We start from the raw sequence: 17,377 nt of genomic DNA on the forward strand, positions 1-17,377 counted from the left end.
GGGCTGCGCTCTTGGGGGCTGCCAGAAGGAGGATGCAGGTGAAACAGGCGGAGCCCACCCTGTGGGATGCGGCAGAAGAGGCCCAAGCCCACAGGCCGGCCTGAAGAGCCTGTGTTCAGGTCTCCTTGGGGACCCCCTGACAGATGGTGGGCTCAGCCAGCTGGGCAGGGCCCTGCGGGAGTTGCAGGTGAGCAAGGTGAGCTCTGAAGGTGCCTGGGCCAGCAGTGGCCAGAGCCCACCTTGAACCATATCTTCATAGGATTGTAAAAGTCTGGAGCCGGCATCCAGGAAGCCGTATGCTCAGAGGGGTTAAAGCTGAGGCTGTGATGCTCCCAGAACCACAGGTGTATCTTTTTATCCAACATCTCAGGAGCCCCACTGATGTCTGTCTGCCTTCCTTCCCTCTGTTTACATAGCTCTATCAGGGAGCTCTTCCTTTACTCATTAATTAATTTTTTTCACATATTTTTATTGATTTCAGAAAGGAAGGAAGGGGGAGAGATAGAAACATCAATGATGAGAAAGAATCATTGGTCGGCTGCCTCCTGCATGCTCCACACTGGGGATCAAGCCCGCAACCCAGGCATACGCCCCGGCCAGGAAGCGAACCTGGTTCACAGGTTTACACTTACCCACTGAGTCATGCCAGCTGGGCCTCATTAATTTGTTGATTCCCAAACATTAATAACCACTCACCATGTGCTGGTCATATAGGCCCTAGGAAATCCGGGTCCTCATGGAGTGTACAATCTGTCGGAGAGAAAGATTACAACATCATATCAGTTCTCTAAAGGGCTTGTCAGCATAGGGTTCTATGGGGCATCTAAATTAGTCTTGGCAAGAAAGGGAAGGAAGACTTCAGGGGAAGCTGATTGCTGGCGGAGGTGGTCAGCAATGAGTGAAGAACATTCCAGGCAGAGAAAATGACAAGAAAAGTCTCAGAGGTAAATGACTGCTTGATCTGTTTGGGGACTGCAAGCAGCTCAACCTTTTGAGAATAGAGTGTGATGAATAGAGTCAGGAGAGAGGGCTGGAGAGGGAAATAGGGGCTAGGTCATACAGGGCTTTGTAAATCTATTGAGATGTTTGGACTTTATCTTGAAAGTCAGAAGGAAACCACAGAAGTATTTCAAGCAGAGGACATTGCCCCCCATTTTCAGGTGAGCAAACTGAGGCTCAGAGAAGGGAAGTGACGGGAGAATCAAAGGCAGCGCAGGTGCAAATGCCAAGGACTTAGATAGACTCAATGTGTGGTGCTTTCATCCTCCCAGGATGCATGCTCGCTCTTGTGCAGAAGGGGGCGCTCTCTCCCAAGATTTGCCACAGGGTGGCTGGAAGGCTGCTCCGTCCAGTTTTTCCTGTTTTTCTTTTTTCCTTTTTATGATTACTTACAACTTGTTTTTACAGCCCTGGGCCTTGGAATTAAGCATGTAAGCTCCCATTACTGCTCAGTGCTTTGGGTGCCTTATCCCATTTCATACTCTCTATAACTTTAATCAGCTCCATGTTATGGATGAGGAAAAATGGAGACTCAAAAGAGTATCACCTGCCTGAGGTCATGCAGCTAAGAAAGGGAGGGGCTGGGACCCTGACCAGTCTGATTTCAAAGCCCTGAGCTTAACTCAGCTGTCCTTCCCACTCCTAATATCTTCTCAGCAGGTGAGAAATTCAAGCCACAGCACAGGCCTCCTGGGGGAACCCCAAGGTGGGCCTGGGGCTTAGGGGTGGAATTGGGGGTCTTCACCTTTGATTTACTTCATTGCATTTTCCTCCAGTGGCAGGAAGGACAGCATCTCTAGGACCTGGGCTCCACCAAAAGCATCCTTTCGGGGACTCTGAGGAACAGGTTCCCTCACATACCCCACGAAGGTGTGCGGGGAGTGAAGAGCTGCAGTTGCAGAGCCCAGTTAATATGTCTCCGGCTTACCCTGCCCCCAACATTAGGCAAATAAAGGAACTGAAGGTCTACTGGATCCCGAAGGGAGGGGCACGGGAAGGGACTGTTTTCCTACTGGACTAGGAGCATGCAATCTTTAGGGCTTCCGTGGCATCTATTGGAAGAGCCAATATTTTTCCTCTCCCCCCATGGCCTTCAAATCTCTGTCCAGACTACAGGCTCTTCCAGGGCCATTAGGTCTGGGATGTAGTTCTGGGAGAATCCCTGGGAATGGGATTCTGTTGGAAATGTTGGGCCCTATGTCCCAATGCCGTGTGCATACATGACTTCTGGCTGAGCCTGGATTGACGCCACGTAGGCCTGACAGGCCCCAGATGTGGCCCTGCAGTTCTTCCTGGCCCAGGCCCCGAGTCAGAGGCTGCGGGCACAGCACCAACTTTAGATCCAAGAGGAACTGAAGCATTTGGGACAGGAGGAGGCAGGAGACCAGGTCAAAGTCCTGGTGGCTGGGGAAGGGGTAAGGAGGGTCATGTAGGGGATTTGAGTCTTCTAATTGGGCCAGGCACTATGCCGGTGCGCTGAGATCCGGTGTCAATCACAACAGGCTGGGCCATACCCTCTCTCCTGGCCCTCACAGCTTTGCGGGGATAGATGAGGCAATTCTTGGTGCTAAGTGCTATGAGGAGGGGAGTAGGGGCTTGTGGGAACAAAGAGGTGTACCCGACCCAGGCTGGAGTGAATCAGAGATGATGGCATCCAAGCTGAGAATTAAAGGACAAGTAAAGCAACCAGGGGGATCCACTAGGCTCTGAGCCCCACAGGGGCAGTCTGTGCTCATCACATAGAGGCACTCGGTAAATATAACTTGTTGGAACAAATTAAGAAACAAAATTTATGTGCATGGGGCATGGGGGCGGAGTGGAGAAACATATGTTCTAAGAGACGACAATACTGTATGAGGAAAGGTCCAGAGCCAAACAATGGAAAATGGGTTCTGGGTATTGCAAACTGGCTGGAGCCTGGCAGGTGCATGGTCAGAGGCGAGTGCCATGCCTCTGAATTTCGACTTTATCCCAGGATGGTGGTGAACCGTTGAAAGGCGTGTCATCTCAGCTCTGCCCCTCGCTAGCCATGTGAATCTGGGCGTTAAATCATTCCTCTGATCCACTTTTCAAATCTGTAAAATGACAACTACCTCATAGGGTGGTCCTTGGATAAAATGAGATCATACACATGAAGTGCGAAGGCCAGAGTGGGCACACAGGCGGCGCTCAAGAAAAAGTAAGTTGTCCCTTGGTATCCATGGCAGATAGGTTCTAGGACTTCCATGGGTACCAAAATTCATGGATGCTCAAATCCCTTATATAAAATGGCACAGTGTTTGCATGTAACCTACACATATCCTCCTGTAGACTTTAAATCACCTTTAGATTACTTATAATACCTAACACAATGTAAATGTTATGTAAGTAGTTGTTATACTGTATTGTTTAAGGAATAGTGACAAGAAGAAACACTTGGTACATGTTCAGTTCAGACACGCAGCCACTGTGGGCCTAACTACACAGTACAACATCAGCAATAATGGAACATTAAAAAAATAAATTTTTTCAATCTGCGGTTGGTTGGATCCGTGAACGGGATGTGGATCCGAAAGGCTGACTGTGTTATCACTTGAGGCCTCCGAGAAGAGACAGCGGTGGCACCGGGAGCACACAGTGCTGAGGCTCCAGTGGGAGGCCTTCGGGCACAGAGGGACACTGCGGAGCAGGACCCGATAGCCCTCTGTGACCTGCATGTGCAGGCCACCCGAGCACAGACATGCCACGTGTTACAGGTTAGTAGGGACAGAGGACGGGCCTTGAGCTGGTTACCATGCTGGCTAACTGACAGACACCTCTGAATCTGGGCACAGGTGTTGCAAGCCTGGCAGGAGCCGTGGGAGGAACAGACCATGGCCAGAGTATCACCACCGCAGCCTGCTGACTGGCATCCTGCAAGACACCATAAACCTGGCTACACAGAACCAGGAGCTCCGGCAGGTTGCAGACTAGGCTGGGGCAGTCATGCTGGACCCTTGCCCTGGGGAGAAATATGGTGATCAGGAATCCTTCAGGAGCAGATTTCTCTCACCTTTTCTTTCTTTTAAAATTATTTACTGATATTAGAGAGAGATGAAGCAAGGGGACGGGGGTGGGAGGTGGGGGTGGGGAGAGAGAAACAGTGATTTGTTGTTCCACTTATTTATGCATTCATTGGTTGATTCTTGTATGTGTCCTGACTGGGGATTGAACCTGCAATCTTGGCGTATCAGGACAACGCTCTAATCAAAGGAGCTACCCAGGTAGGACCCTCTCTCCTTACTCTTTGTTGTTGTTAATCCTCACCCAAGGATATTTTTCCATTGATTTTTAGAGAGTGGAAGGGAGGGTGAGAGACAGAAACATCAACGTGAGAGAGACACATCCATTGGTTGGTGGCCTTCTGCACGTGCCCTGACCAGGGCCAGGGATTGAGCCTGCAACCCTGACTACCCTTGACTGGAATCGAACCTGGGACCCTTTAGTCCGCAGGTTGATGCTCTATCCACGAAGCCAAACTGGCTAGGGCTCTCCTTATTCTTAAGGATCCTAGAAGAGGAAGTTGGGACACAATAACCAAGCTAATCTTCATTATAATTAGTACCATCACTAACTACGTCTCATTGTACCAGTCCCTGCTAAGCACCTAATATCCACTGTTTCATTTAGCCTTTTCTACTACCCAAAATAATAGTAAGGCACCACTGACCCCCATTTCTGAGCTAAGGCAACTAAAGCTAGGAGAGGTTAAATATATGCCCAAGGGCAGTCAGCTAGTGACACGGAGTCCAAATTCAGGTCTAGTTTGCTATAGCTCTACACAGCAGATAGCAGTGGTTCACAAACGGCAGTGCATCCGTCACCTAGGAAGCTGCTTTAAAAAAAAAAAAAAAAGCCCGGCTGGTGTGGCTCAGTGGTTGAGCACCAACCTATGAACCAGGAGGTCAAGGTTCGATTCCCGGTCAGGGCATATGCCCGAGTTGCAGGTTTGAGCCCCAGTGTGGGGTGTGCAGGCGGCCAATCAATGATTCTCTCTCATCATTGATATTTCTCTCTTTCCCTCTCCCTTCTTCTCTGAAATCAAGTACAAATAAATTTTTTTTAAAAGGAGGAAAAAATAAAAAGATTCCCTAACCCCACTCACTAAGATTCTGCTTCACTATGTCTGAGACTTTCTAAAAACAAGTTTACCAGGTATTCTTCCATGGGAGCAGGGCCTGGCATTCCTCCAGCCAAGAGATCAGATGGCAGGCAGGAGTATCAGTGAGGGGTCCAGAGGAAACAAGAATCATAACCACAGTGAGTCCTGAAGAGTTCTCTGGCCTAGAGTCTAGTTTGTCCTGTTGGGCTTAGTGTCTTCTAGTCCCAAGATGCTTCCAAATTCCCCAGCACCCAAGATTTATGCTTCAGGAAAATTTCAAAAGTTCTGTGACCAAGAACAGTCTTGGCTCCATGGAACCCTCAGAGGAAATAATGCTTCTGGCAACAGCGAGGGAGAAAACAGCCTTTTCTCTTAGTCTACCAGTATGTTACCCCAGGATTAAGATACTAAGGGCACCAGGGGAATGAAATTGTTGGAGAGGAGCTATGCAACACAGAAGACACAAGACAATCATGATTGATTGTAGGAATCGCCTACACTCCAGAATGCTTTATTAAGACCTTATGTTATTGCTTATGCAGTCTGACATTGAGCTATACACGTTTCCCTGTGCTGGTCCCAGGTCACTCTGTGCAGAGCTTCTGTGGCTGTTGGGAGGTGGGACACTGCTAGGCAGGGGCATGACCTAGAACAGTAACTCCTAGCTGTAGAGGGGGCATTGGGCTTCAAGAGGGTCTTTGGGTGAGTAGAGAGATCAGGAGTATAAGCCAGAGCCCAGGGGAAACAGTTCCTGAGATGAGCCAAGCCCCAGCCCCTCTGGGGTTTCCAGAACAAAGGCTGGGTGTGGAGAGCAGCTCTGTGGAGGGAGCAGGGATGTACTGTCTCCAGGCAACGCTGGAGCTGCAGGAGCTCAGAATGGCCAAGGTGATGGGTGTGGAATCTGTGGCAACTGGGCTTTCCTGTAGGATGGGGGCGGGGAAGGGGGCAACTGCATTCATGCAGGATAAGACAGGGAACCTGTTCCATCAGAGACGGGGTCATTTCTCAGGTGTAGGTATGATGCTCCCTTAGTTCCCTAGTCTGGAAGAACTTGGGGGCGGGGGGGATGGGAGGGTGATGTTTAAGAATTTCCAGTTTCCTAAGAAAACCCACTCTACAAGTCTCTCAGGGGTACACCTTCATCCACCCATCTGGTTGCTCTCACTTCCCCAGCTTTTCTCACAAGGCACTTGTAACAGGGCTGCTGAGGGAAAGGGAGCTAGGAGGTGGCTCTGATGATAACGCCCAACCTCCAGGGTCAGGAGTCAAGGTGGTCAGGGGCTAGTGGCTGCCATAGTACAGGTGCACTGCCAGGCCAATGAGCAGAGTGGCCAGGAAGAAGGCGGCTGGGAGCTGCAGCCGCAGCAGAGCCGCTGAGAGCACGGCGTTGACCACCAGCGAGCAGGACACCACAAAGAGGCGTGTGATGCTGCTGCCGTGCTTCATGACAGCCGACATGAGCAGTCCATTCAGTGCCTGGCTGAGCACCACGAGCGCTGCCCATCCTGAGAAGCCCTCCAGGAGGCCTGGGCCGGGGCCGCCACCTGCATGCAGACCTAGATTCAGGAGCACACCGAACGTGTAAAGGAAGAGGTTCTGCAGTGCCAGGGGCAGCCGCTGTCGCTTCATGAGCAGCTCTGTGTACACGGAGGACAAGCCTGAGATGAGGCAGTACAGGATGAGGAGCAGCAGTCCTAGTGGAGTGATATGCAGGGGCATGGGGCCAGCCTTAGCTGCTGGAGGGGGCCCAGGGAGGGTGCTCCCAGGGTCCTGGAGGCCACCAGCTGCATAGCAGGCCCCCGCTGCCATCAGCAGCAGCAGTGCTAAGCCCTGGCGTGCAGAGAGGCGGCGCCGGAGACAGAGGCAGTAGAACAGGGCCGTGCTTCCAATCTTGAGATTGCTCAGCACCTGGTAGGTGCTGGGGTCCATGTATCGTTGAAGATAGATCACCAGGTTATTGTTAGCGCCGTAGAGCAAGGCTGGTAGTGCAAAGGGGGCAGCCTGGCGCCATGGCGGGGCCCCCCGGGGCCATGCTTGCCGGCCTACCAGGAGGGAGAAGGCGCACAACAGTAGCTTGGTCAGCTCGGTCAGCAGCACAGCTGAGGAGGGTCGGAAGGGCACGCGGCCATCCACATGGCACAGTGCCAGCAATGGTGCATGGGCACCGTACATAGCAGTGGACAGGAGTAGCATCAAAGTCCAGCGGGCCTGCCTGGGACGGCCCAGGCCTGGCACTCCCCCGTCCTCTACACTCATGCCCACATCAGACCCTGGGTGGCCTGTGTAACGAACAAGGGGCAGTGAGGATGTGACACATTTGAGGAGAATCAAGATATGGAGTTGGCTCCCAGGAGGCAGGAGCTGTGGTACGTCAGCTGCAAACTCCACACTTAGGGTGGGAAAGGTCTGGTGGCCTTAGAAGCCACAGTCTTGGGATCAGTCCCATTGGGTCAGGGAGGGAAGGAGGTATGGAGGATACTGGCTGATGAGCCACTACCCACCCTCTGCAGGAAGGGAAACAAGGATGAAGGAGGCAGGAAACTTGGAGACAGTAATTGGGTGACAGCCAGGGAAGCCAGATATGGTGTCTGTGGTCGAAAGGCCTCCACCTGCAGGCCCCAGCTTCTCATCCTGCCTCCCCCACAGGACCCAGAGCTAGTCGGGCCCTTTCCGCAGCGACCGCAGATAGTCCCTTATTGTCTTCTCCACATTGGGCACAGCATATGCCTGAGCTGCATAAATGCCAGTGCAGGTGCCCACAGCAAAGCCCAATACCGCTGATGCCCTCAGTTTGGCCACCACATAGCCAGCCAGGAAGCCTTTGAGGAATGGGGAGGACAAGAGCGAGCCATCCTGTGGAAAAAGATTCAGGAGGAAACTCAGTAGGTTCTCCCCTTCTCTAGCCAGGAGCTACTTGATCTGGCTGAGAGCATCCCATCACCTGCTCCTTCTTACTCTGGAAAGTTGTAGTACGCTCTACAAAGATTTTCTCAAGGTTCTGGAGGCAGAAAAATAACCTAGGAGTTCTGATCACATAATCTCAGAACCCTGGGGCTAGGAGGCTCCACACACAGAACCCTACTGCCACAAGGCCACAGAGGAACCTGACCCCGCTTGCTTCTCATTTCCTAGCATGCTCACCCACTACTGCGGCCAAACTGAACGGCTTTCACCTCCACGCTCATCATGCTACTTCCCACCACAACAACACTGCATATGTTGTTCCATCTGCCTGGAATGTTCCCTCCTCCCCCTTTACCTAGTTAACCCCTATTTAAGATCCCGGATCAAGTGCCATTTTCTCAGGGAAAATTTCCTTGAAGTCACAGAGAACAGGCCCTCAATAAGCATTTGCTGAATAAATCTCTACCACCCATTCAAAAGCATATCGGGCAATGAAGCCTACAGGGGGTGGCGTCAGATGCAGCGTTACCTGGCCCACACCACTTCTGACTTCGTCTTCCACACGCTGCTGAAGGCGCTCTAGCTGGTTCTTGAGAAAGGCCAGGTCCTTAAGCTTGGGCAAAGAGTCCTACGGAAAGGGAGAGACTGGCTCCAGCAGACTGACCTAGCCCCATCCCCTGCTCCAGTCTATCAGAGGCTGGGGAGGAGGTGGGATGGGTTGAGCCTGAGAAATCTCTTTACATAAATACCTTCCTGAGATGACACTGGTAAAGGAAAAAAGGGCATTGAAAAGGATGGAATTCACACTGGGGCCAGGGAGGGGGTGACAGATGGGATGTGCATCAGTAACTTACAGGAACTTCATAGAGTAAGCAGTGTGTAGGGAAAGCGGGAAGGGCAGCTAATTAGATCAATCAGGAAAATACTAATGACTTGACTATAAGCTATGTGGAAGTGGAGACCAGTCTGTCTTGTCTACTAAGTCCCAAGTCCTAATGCAGGGACTAGCAAGTACTCAGTAAATGTGCGAGTGGTGCTGAGTTTCAGGTCAAAGGTAAACAATGGCCCAAGGCAGCTCCCTGGACAGTTTGGAGGTAAATCTGGGTTCTGCCCGGGCTTCCCCCGCTTTCTCCCCCAAGGCCACCCCAAACTGAATGTGTGCCTCTGCATGCTCGCGGGAGGTGGCAGGGGCGGGGCACGGCTGTCTGGAGGAGTATGGGTCAATGCACTGAGAGATTCTGACGCATAAAGTATGAACTTCAGTGTGTGCCAGCGAGTGTTTGAATGAGGGTGTGTCAGTATGAATCGGAAACAAGGTGTCTCTGGGAGGGCACATTCCCAGGGCTAGGGAATGGAGCAGAGTCAGGAGAGTGTCAGAGCGGACGGGTTTGAATGTGAGAAACTAGGTACTGCGATGGACCCAGAGGGGCACCCTGGCTCCTCAGCTGCTTGCCCCCTGGAGTGCTCCGCCCATCTACTCCACGCTTCTGCCGCGGGCGTGAGCACAAGTCCACCCCCAGGGAAAGCAAGCGGCATCTCACCCACGCGTTGTCTTTCCCCGGGACTGAAAAGGTGTGGATACCACGCCGACTGCAGACCACCCCATGGTCACTCACCTTGTCATCCGCCATCTTCCCCCGTGGAGCTTGTTGCGCAGGCGCAGCCCCGCCTCCCCTCCCTCATACCAAGTGCCCATCATTACTGAGGGCGGAGGCACTTCCGGGAGATTTTTTTGAAAGGTTGGAGGCGCTTTCTTAAAAAATTTTTTTAAAAAATGTATATAGAAATATATTTTTATTTCAGCGAGGAAGAGAGAGATAGAAACATCAGTGATGAGAGAGAATCATTGATTGGCTGCCTCCTACAGGCCCCACACTAGGGATGGAGCCTGCAACCGGGCATGTGCTCCGACCAGGAATCCGAGGGTAACCTCCTGGTTCATAGGTCCACGCTCAGCCCTGAGCCGGGCCAGCTGGGCCGGAGGCGCTTTCTTGGCAGCGGAGCTCAGGCGGTCTTCTGCCCACAGGTACTCCCACGTGACTCCTCCTCTCGGGTCTCAGCTGCGCGTGCGCGCGCACGACCTGGGCGTGCTGCTGTCACTGGTGCGCGTGAGCGCCCCGCGCACTTTCGCCTGGTGGGTCACCCGCCGCTTGCTGAGCTCACAGTTGCGTGGTGGTGTCGGCTGGTGCGCTGGCCTCGGCGCCCCTCCCCCGGCGCCCACACCGAACCGCGCACCCACTTGGGGATCCAGACGCCTGTTTACGTGCGCCACCTCTCGGCGAGCAGCGCCGCTCCTCCCGTCATATTTCAACCCCGGGACGGCCCCTGCTCCGCCCCGTATTTGTGTGGCGTCCGCTGGCCCGGTGACTCCGGCGCAGAGAGGCTGGGCTTGTCGGCGCAGCAGCTCCAGAGGTCGAGCTGGGCTGAGAGTGCAGGCCGGCAGAGGCCGGCGGGGCCGCGGTCGGGGCTATGCTGGGCAAGGACTATATGCTGGCCATAATTCTGGTCAACTGCGATGGTGTGCACGGAGGGGTCCGATGGGAGGGAGGACCGGGAATTGAGAGGGGAAGAGGGAAGGTGAAGGGCTACCCCAAGGCTCAAACTCAGGGAGGAGGGTAGGTCCTGGGGTGAGAACCAGGGTACAAATGAACCCTGATCTTTGCACTGTAATAATATCCAAGATTGGGAGCCTGGACCGTCTACCTGGACCTCCAGGATAAGGGTTGACAAGGTGTTATTCTGCATCCACAAATATGCCCTCCTTCTCCAATCCTGTGTTCCCCCTCCTCGTTCCGTGTTCCTGTAGATGACTTGTGGGGGGACCAGAGTCTGGAGGGAGAGCCGGGCCTGCCCCCTGGCTGGAGAAAGATCCACGATGCTGCAGGTACTTACTATTGGCACGTACCAAGCGGTAGTACCCAGTGGCAGCGCCCAACCTGGGAGCCAGGAGATGCAGAGGAGCCAGGCACGGTAGGTGGAGTGTGAGGAGGGGGCCTGAGCCCATGTGTGGACCTAGCCTGCTGCTACACTGACTTGGCCCCCTCTCTGCAGAGGCCGGAAGGGATTTGGGGACTTCGGCCCCCCAAGGGGAGATCCTTCTCCAGCCTGGAGAGCTCACTGGACCGGAGGTAACAGGGATAGGCCAGGCCGGCCAGGGGGTTCCATGGCCCTCAGAGATGCAGCTGGATCCACAGTCTGCTTTCCAGCCCAGGTTCTGAACTCTGACTCATGCTTTGACTCAGTATTTTGAGTTTTGGTCTAGTTCCAAGCTCTGTCTTTTGCCACATGTTTTTTTCCGTATGCTGCGTCCTGACTTACCGTGTTCTGGACCTTGGGCACTGTCCTGTGTTCTAGGGTCTCTTATCCCCATTTGGAGCTCTGGCTCACATTTTGAACCCTGCTCTATGTTTACAACTTTTATTCTATGGCCTGTGCCCTGATTTTTTCCTCAGATTCTAAGTCATACTCTTTATGTTACACTTGTTTAATATGTCCTGGGGCCTCCCTGCTCTGGTTTTATATTTGGGACTTTATATTCTGGGTCTTATCCCACACGTTTTGCCTATTAAGTAGTCTGTGCCTCACCAGTGTCCCTTCTGTAGGAAGTGTGGTCCCTTACCAGCTCTGCTCTGTTCCAGTAACTCTCTGTCCTGGTATGGTGAGGAATCCTACATCCAGAGCATGGAACCAGGGGCTAAGGTAGTGACTTGGGCCTGGGGGCCAGCCCATGGCATTGTGGAAGGCCCCAAGGGAAAGGTCAGGGGTGGGATTGGGCTGAGCAGAGATGATCAAGGGAGGGGGTATCAGAGGGTTTGTATGGGTGTAGCCTGTGGCATCTACCCTGCTCCACCTCTACTCACTTGGGGCCCTTCTGTCCTTTCTCCTCACCTGTCAGTGCTTTGCAGTCCGCTCTCTGGGCTGGGTAGAGGTACCCGAAGAGGACCTGGTACCAGGGAAGAGCAGTATTGCGGTCAGTAACTGCATCCAGCAGCTGGCCCAGACCCGCAGCCGGAGCCAGCCCCCAGCTGGTGCCTGGGGCGAGGTGAGCTAGCCAGCCCTTCAAGGATTCAGCTCAGGGTCCAGTAGAGGTGGTTGTCTCTGAATTGTCTGTTCCCCATGGCAACCACCTTCATCTGAGCTCTGTGCTGCCCTCTGTCCTTGGCAGGGCCAGAACATGCTAATGATCCTGAAGAAGGATGCCATGAGCCTGGTGAATCCCCTGGACCACAGTCTGATCCACTGCCAGCCTCTGGTGCACATCCGTGTATGGGGTGTGGGCAGCTCCAAGGGCCGGTGAGGACCCCAACATCCCCTCAAGTGAAAGTTGCTCCTTGCGCCGACTGCAGGCTGTGCTCCCCACTGATGCTGATCCCTTGTACTTAAACCCTTGGACACAGATCCTCTGACATGGATCCAAGCTCTGCCTTCCCTGCCTGGTGCAGCCCTGGTTGGGGAGGGTGGGCCCAGCTCAGCGGGGACAGATGGGGGAGAGCCTGAGAGGCTGAGCTGATTCTCTCCTGTGCTCCCACATGCTTCCGGAACAGTGATAGGTGAGTGACAGCCAGGTGCCTTGAGCCCCAGCCCTGACTTCCCTGTCCATCCTTTCCATATCCCTTGCCTGACTTTCTAGCCTCTGCAGACTGCCCCTACCCAGTCTCTACCCCAGCCCCATCTCTGACCTGCCAGGGACTTCGCTTTTGTGGCGGGCGACAAAGACAGCTGTATGCTCAAGTGCCATGTGTTTCGCTGTGATGTCCCTGCCAAGGCCATTGCCAGTGCCCTACATGGGCTCTGTGCTCAGGTAAGGGCCAGGAGTGGGGTAGGGAATGTGGGATGGAGCTGGGTGTGAAGCTGCCAGGGGGGTTGGGACTCCCTTACCTCAAGTCCCTTCTCCCTGTGCCTCAAGCCAGCTGCATTTTGTTTCAGATCTTGTCAGAGCGAGTTGGGGTCAGTGGTGATTCCCCTTGTTGTTCCCTAGACACCATCTCCCCTGAAGATCTGCCGAGGCAAGGTATGGGGAGGGAGGTCCTGTGTTGCAGCCACAGACTATTTTAGTGAAAGATGGGAGGGGGTCCTGGTTACTTAGTACTTCCTTGGAGATATGGGACTTCTGGTTCCAGGAATCCAAGCCCTGGATTGGAGGCACATCCATGGTCTTTTCTTCTATCTTCTGCTTGCTCCAGCTCTCTCAGAAGGCTGGGGAGAGGGGTTGTTGAGAGAGCATGCAGGCCAACAGGCTGTGTGTATTTCAGCGGAGCTGCTGGATGCAGTGAGCCAAGCTGCTCAGAAGTACCAGGCACTGTATATGGGGACCCTGCCAGTCACCAAAGCCATGGGTGAGGACTGAGTGGGCTGGAGGGAGTGGTGGGCTGCTAAGGCAAGGGGAAGGTGGGTGAGGCGGGATCTACGTTTCCCAGCGTGCTTCCATGGCCCTGTATGGCCTGGATGTACCACCTTTCCCAACTCAGGATTCTAAGCCCAGCCCCAGGTGTTCTCTTCTCATCTCTCTGAATTCCAAGACAGGGAGAGGGGCCTAGACACGCCCTGCAGATTCCTTCCTTCTTATGTCTGGGAGACACCATAGTGGGTATGTCCCCCCAGGAATGGATGTGCTGAACGAGGCCATTGGTATCCTCACCACCCGAGGGGACCGGGATGCCTGGGTCCCCTCCATGCTCAGTGTGTCTGACTCTTTCATGACTGCACATCCCATTCAGGTACCAGAAGGTGACGTTGGGCTGTGTGTGTGTGTGGTGGGGGGGCAGGGATGCTGGGTATCATGGCTTGCTCTAGGAAAGAGCTCAGTGGGTCCACCTGTGCCGAGCCCTCTAGTGACTAGGCCTGGTGTGGGCAGGCAGAGGCTGATGCGGAGGAGGAGCCGCTATGGCAGTGCCCTGTGCGCCTGGTGACCTTTATTGGTGTCGGCCGTGACCCGCACACCTTTGGCCTCATTGCTGACCTGGGCCGTCAGAGCTTCCAGTGCGCAGCCTTCTGGTGCCAGCCCCATGCAGGGGGACTCTCCGAAGCTGTGCAGGCTGCTTGCATGGTGAGTTAGGGGTGGGATGGTGGGTGGGGTGGCCCTGCAGCTGCTTTGTACTGGTGACTGGGGCTCAAGATTGGCAGCCTTTCCAGAATCACAAACCGTTGATACCAGGGTTGACCATGATTCTTAGTATTTTATTTGGCCTTCATGCTCTTCTGAATAAGTTTTAATGAGTTGCCAGGACATTTCACACAATAATTGCTATTCCTGTTTTTCTTAAACTGTCAGAATTGTGCATGCATTTCAACATTGGGCTGGAATTGTGTAGGGGCTGCCCTATCAGTTGGCATTGTCTTTCCTTTTTTTTTCATTTAGGTTATTTCCTGGTATCTGTGGGCTTTTAAATGTGGAATGTTCTCACTCTTCATTTTACTCACTCAACAAATATATGAATGCCTGCAGGGACCATACCTGACCCTGGGAATTCAGTATTATAGAGGGCATGGCCTTAGGTTAAAGCAGAGACAGACCAGAAAGAAGTTGTACACTACAGGATAATGGAGGAGAAGGTCCGTTCAGGGGTTCAAGAAGTCTCCCTGTAAGAGGTGTTAGGAAGTGGAGAGCTGAAGGTCCAAGGAAGAAGTTAGCTACATGAGGAGGAGTAGGACAGAAGGTATGCCAGGTACAGGGAACTCCAGCTGTGAAGGTGAGAGATGTTAGTTAGTGTATCTGAGAGACTAATGTCTCTGGAGTGCTAGTGGGATGGAGTGACAGATGGGGGCAGAAAAAATGGCAGAAACCAGGTCATGAAAGAACTTATAGGTCAGGGGGATGAGTTCATTTTGCCCGGAGGCATTCTGAGCCATTAAAAAGTTTTGAACAGTTTTGGACAGTGAAATCAGGTTTGTAGATTAGGAAGACTGGTAAAAGATTTGGAAGACACAAGAAGTAGGAAGACCATTGAGGACCCTGCTGAATTCAAATGAGAGAAGATTGGGGCAGTTGCATGGGGAATGGAGTTTGAGTGGAAGACCTCCTTGACTAGGGAATCCACTCTGCTAGGGGCTAGTCCGAGAGAGACAGAGAGAGAGAGAGAGAGAGAGAGAGAGAGAGAGAGAGAGAGAGCGAGAGCGAGCATAGTGGTAAGGTGACAACATAGTGGTAAGGTGTGGTTAAGAGCACAGGTCTGTAGTCAGACAGACTAGGTTTGAATCTTAATTCTACCATTTTTTGGCTAGGTGACCTCTGGAAGTCATGCATTCTTTCTAAATCTCAATTTCCTCATTTGTAAAATGAGGATAACACCTGATAAATAATTGGATTGTTACATTATACAAAGCATTTAGCACAGTGTCCAGCCCCCCTTAAATGCTCAGTAAATGTCAAGTGTTGTTTTTGTTCTTGAGCTACCTGGGAATGCTGTAGATGTGGTGGACTACGAGCCTCATATCAAACTGAAACCTTGGCCAGTCCCCTGCCCTGCAGAAGCGCTCAGGGAGTCCGAGGCAGAAAGGAGCTGGATCCTCACATACCCATTCTCCCTAGGTTCAGTACCAGAAGTGTCTTGTGGCTTCTGCATCTCGAGGCAAGGCCTGGGGTGCCCAGGCCCGTGCCCGCCTGCGACTCAAGCGGACCAGCTCTGTGGACTCCCCAGGAGGTCCCCTGCCTCTCCCCCTACTCAAAGGTGGGGTTGGAGGTGCAGGGGCTGCCCCTCGAAAGCGGGGCATCTTCTCTTTTCTGGATGCCTTTCGACTGAAACCCTCTCTGCTCCATATGTCCTAAATGGATCTGGGAGGACCAGGGTAACGAGGCTCTGGGTCCATGCCCAACTCTGTACTCCTTCATTCCCCAGGGACATGTAGCCTCTCACCTTTGGAACCTTCTCTGCCTGTCCCTCCAACCTTGTGCACCCTGTATATTTATTGCCCAATTTATTAATTGTTTATATGGATAACTGAGAGGCCCTGCACCACATCCTAGGACTCTGGCTCTCCTTTCCCTGGGTCCCTGTGTTCCTTGCCAGCTTTGGACAGTTGGCTCTACCTCAGCAACACTTTATAGCAAAATAAGTACAAATAAAAATCCCTCAGTGACCTCACTGAGTGTGAGTATACTGGGCCTGGGACAGGATTGGGGGTTAACCTGTATGAAGTGGGTGTTTGTGTCTGTGCTTGGTGTTGGTGGCTGCCTATAGTCACATGAGGGCATGGGTGTGATGGAGATCTGACTTCATTCAATAAATATATTTGCTAATGTCTTCTCTATCCCAGGCACTAAACTAAGCATTGGGGATAAAATAGGGTTTCCACTTTCTGAGACTAACAAGGAGGAAGAAGAACAAAATAGGAGATAGTATATAGTACAACTAGGAAATCTCAGAGGGTTGTGGGAGCTCAGACGAGACACAACCTGGCCTGAAGCAGGATATACTAGGCTTCCTGATGAATTGATATCTGAGTACTGAAGGAATTTTGTACTAGTAATCAAACCTAGAATATATGTGTAGAGGCAGTGGTCAGAGGTGAGGTTCTAGAGCAAGCATGTCAAACTCAAAGGCTAACATGGGCCAAATAAGTTTTAAGATTATGTGGGCTGCAAAAAAACAAAAGCTTCAATTTTCATAGAAACATAGGTTTATTTCGATAGACATGCTGACTACAAAGGGCTGAAATAAATGAGTAATTATTAACATAAAATAAGAATATTTTTTAAAAATTTAATATTTTTCTTGAACATTAACTTACCAGACACTGAATAGCTGCACAAATTAATAAGCGTAATGCAAATAAACCTATTTTTCTTGTTCTCTGAAAGCAAAATATTTCCTGTTGCGCACACCAAACAAGTCAGTCAGTACAAGACTAATGACTCGGCAATCTGCTGCTAAAATATTTGCTGCTAGTGTTAGTGGAGAGATGGTGCGCCGGCGCGTAAGGTGTGTAAGGGAAATGAATGCAACACAATTATAGTAATCAGTCATTAGCGGACGTTATAGTTCATTATTAATAACTAGAGGCCTGGTGCATGTGCACCGGTGGGGTCCCTTGGCCTGGCCTGTGGGAATTGGACAAAACCGGCTCTCTGACATCCCCCAAGGGGGTCTTGGATTGCGAGAGGGCAGTTCTCAGGTGAGGCATCCTGGAATCGGGCTCCCTCTCTGGTTCTGGCCAGTCGGAGGACAGTCGCTTAGGCTTTTGTATATATAGATTATGTATAACAGGATATTGTAAAAATTAAGTTATGAAATTTTTATTAAAACATTTCTTACATACCATTATAGTAGCTGGGCCGCGGCGAGTTTGACATGCTTGAGTCTACCTGGCTGGGTCCCAGGGGAGCATGTGGGCGGGCGGGCTTCTGGCCGTTTAAAC

General features: G+C 52.2%; 3 protein-coding genes across 6 annotated transcripts; 1 reads left to right on the forward strand and 2 right to left on the reverse strand.

Annotated features, from left to right (window-relative positions):
- Positions 1 to 5,593: 5,593 nt before the first annotated feature.
- Positions 5,594 to 7,407, reverse strand: SLC35A4 (solute carrier family 35 member A4). Its single transcript, XM_036315538.1, has one exon. The coding sequence runs from the start codon at positions 7,373 to 7,375 to the stop codon at positions 6,401 to 6,403; it is 975 nt and encodes a 324-aa protein (XP_036171431.1). The 5' UTR covers positions 7,376 to 7,407; the 3' UTR covers positions 5,594 to 6,400.
- Positions 7,408 to 7,742: 335 nt separating this feature from the next.
- On the reverse strand, positions 7,743 to 9,704 carry LOC118659275 (SLC35A4 upstream open reading frame protein). Its single transcript, XM_036315539.1, has 3 exons — positions 9,640 to 9,704; positions 8,553 to 8,651; positions 7,743 to 7,972 (listed from the first exon to the last, which is right to left on the reverse strand). Exons 1-3 carry the CDS (start codon positions 9,652 to 9,654, stop codon positions 7,775 to 7,777), a joined length of 312 nt encoding a protein of 103 aa, XP_036171432.1. The 5' UTR covers positions 9,655 to 9,704; the 3' UTR covers positions 7,743 to 7,774.
- Positions 9,705 to 10,331: 627 nt separating this feature from the next.
- Positions 10,332 to 16,259, forward strand: APBB3 (amyloid beta precursor protein binding family B member 3). 4 transcript variants are annotated; one of them, XM_036315532.1, is made up of 13 exons: positions 10,332 to 10,541; positions 10,830 to 10,993; positions 11,075 to 11,151; positions 11,662 to 11,722; positions 11,919 to 12,065; positions 12,189 to 12,316; positions 12,568 to 12,573; positions 12,710 to 12,824; positions 12,950 to 13,034; positions 13,207 to 13,359; positions 13,625 to 13,740; positions 13,878 to 14,069; positions 15,552 to 16,259. In XM_036315532.1, exons 1-13 carry the CDS (start codon positions 10,493 to 10,495, stop codon positions 15,786 to 15,788), a joined length of 1,530 nt encoding a protein of 509 aa, XP_036171425.1. In that variant the 5' UTR covers positions 10,332 to 10,492; the 3' UTR covers positions 15,789 to 16,259. The 4 variants fall into 4 exon arrangements, with proteins under 4 accessions (XP_036171425.1, XP_036171426.1, XP_036171428.1 ...); XM_036315534.1 differs by having other exon boundaries at positions 10,478 to 10,541; positions 13,276 to 13,359; XM_036315533.1 differs by lacking the exon at positions 12,568 to 12,573.
- The last annotated feature ends 1,118 nt before the right edge of the window (positions 16,260 to 17,377 follow it).

Source organism: Myotis myotis, unplaced genomic scaffold (genome assembly GCF_014108235.1).
Source record: "Myotis myotis isolate mMyoMyo1 unplaced genomic scaffold, mMyoMyo1.p scaffold_m19_p_6, whole genome shotgun sequence".
NCBI lineage: Eukaryota > Metazoa > Chordata > Mammalia > Chiroptera > Vespertilionidae > Myotis > Myotis myotis.

Bases quoted from the DNA above. Each gene is read 5' to 3' on its own strand.
- SLC35A4 (XM_036315538.1), bottom strand. From the start codon at position 7,375: ATGAGTGTAGAGGACGGGGGAGTGCCAGGCCTGGGCCGTCCCAGGCAG.
- LOC118659275 (XM_036315539.1), bottom strand. The intron at 7,973-8,552 runs GTAACGCTGCAT...CTTTTTCCACAG, and splicing joins TCAGAAGTGGTGTGGGCCAG to GATGGCTCGCTCTTGTCCTC.
- APBB3 (XM_036315532.1), top strand. From the start codon at position 10,493: ATGCTGGGCAAGGACTATATGCTGGCCATAATTCTGGTCAACTGCGAT. The intron at 13,035-13,206 runs GTATGGGGAGGG...TGCTTGCTCCAG, and splicing joins TGAAGATCTGCCGAGGCAAG to CTCTCTCAGAAGGCTGGGGA. The intron at 13,360-13,624 runs GTGAGGACTGAG...ATGTCCCCCCAG, and splicing joins GCCAGTCACCAAAGCCATGG to GAATGGATGTGCTGAACGAG.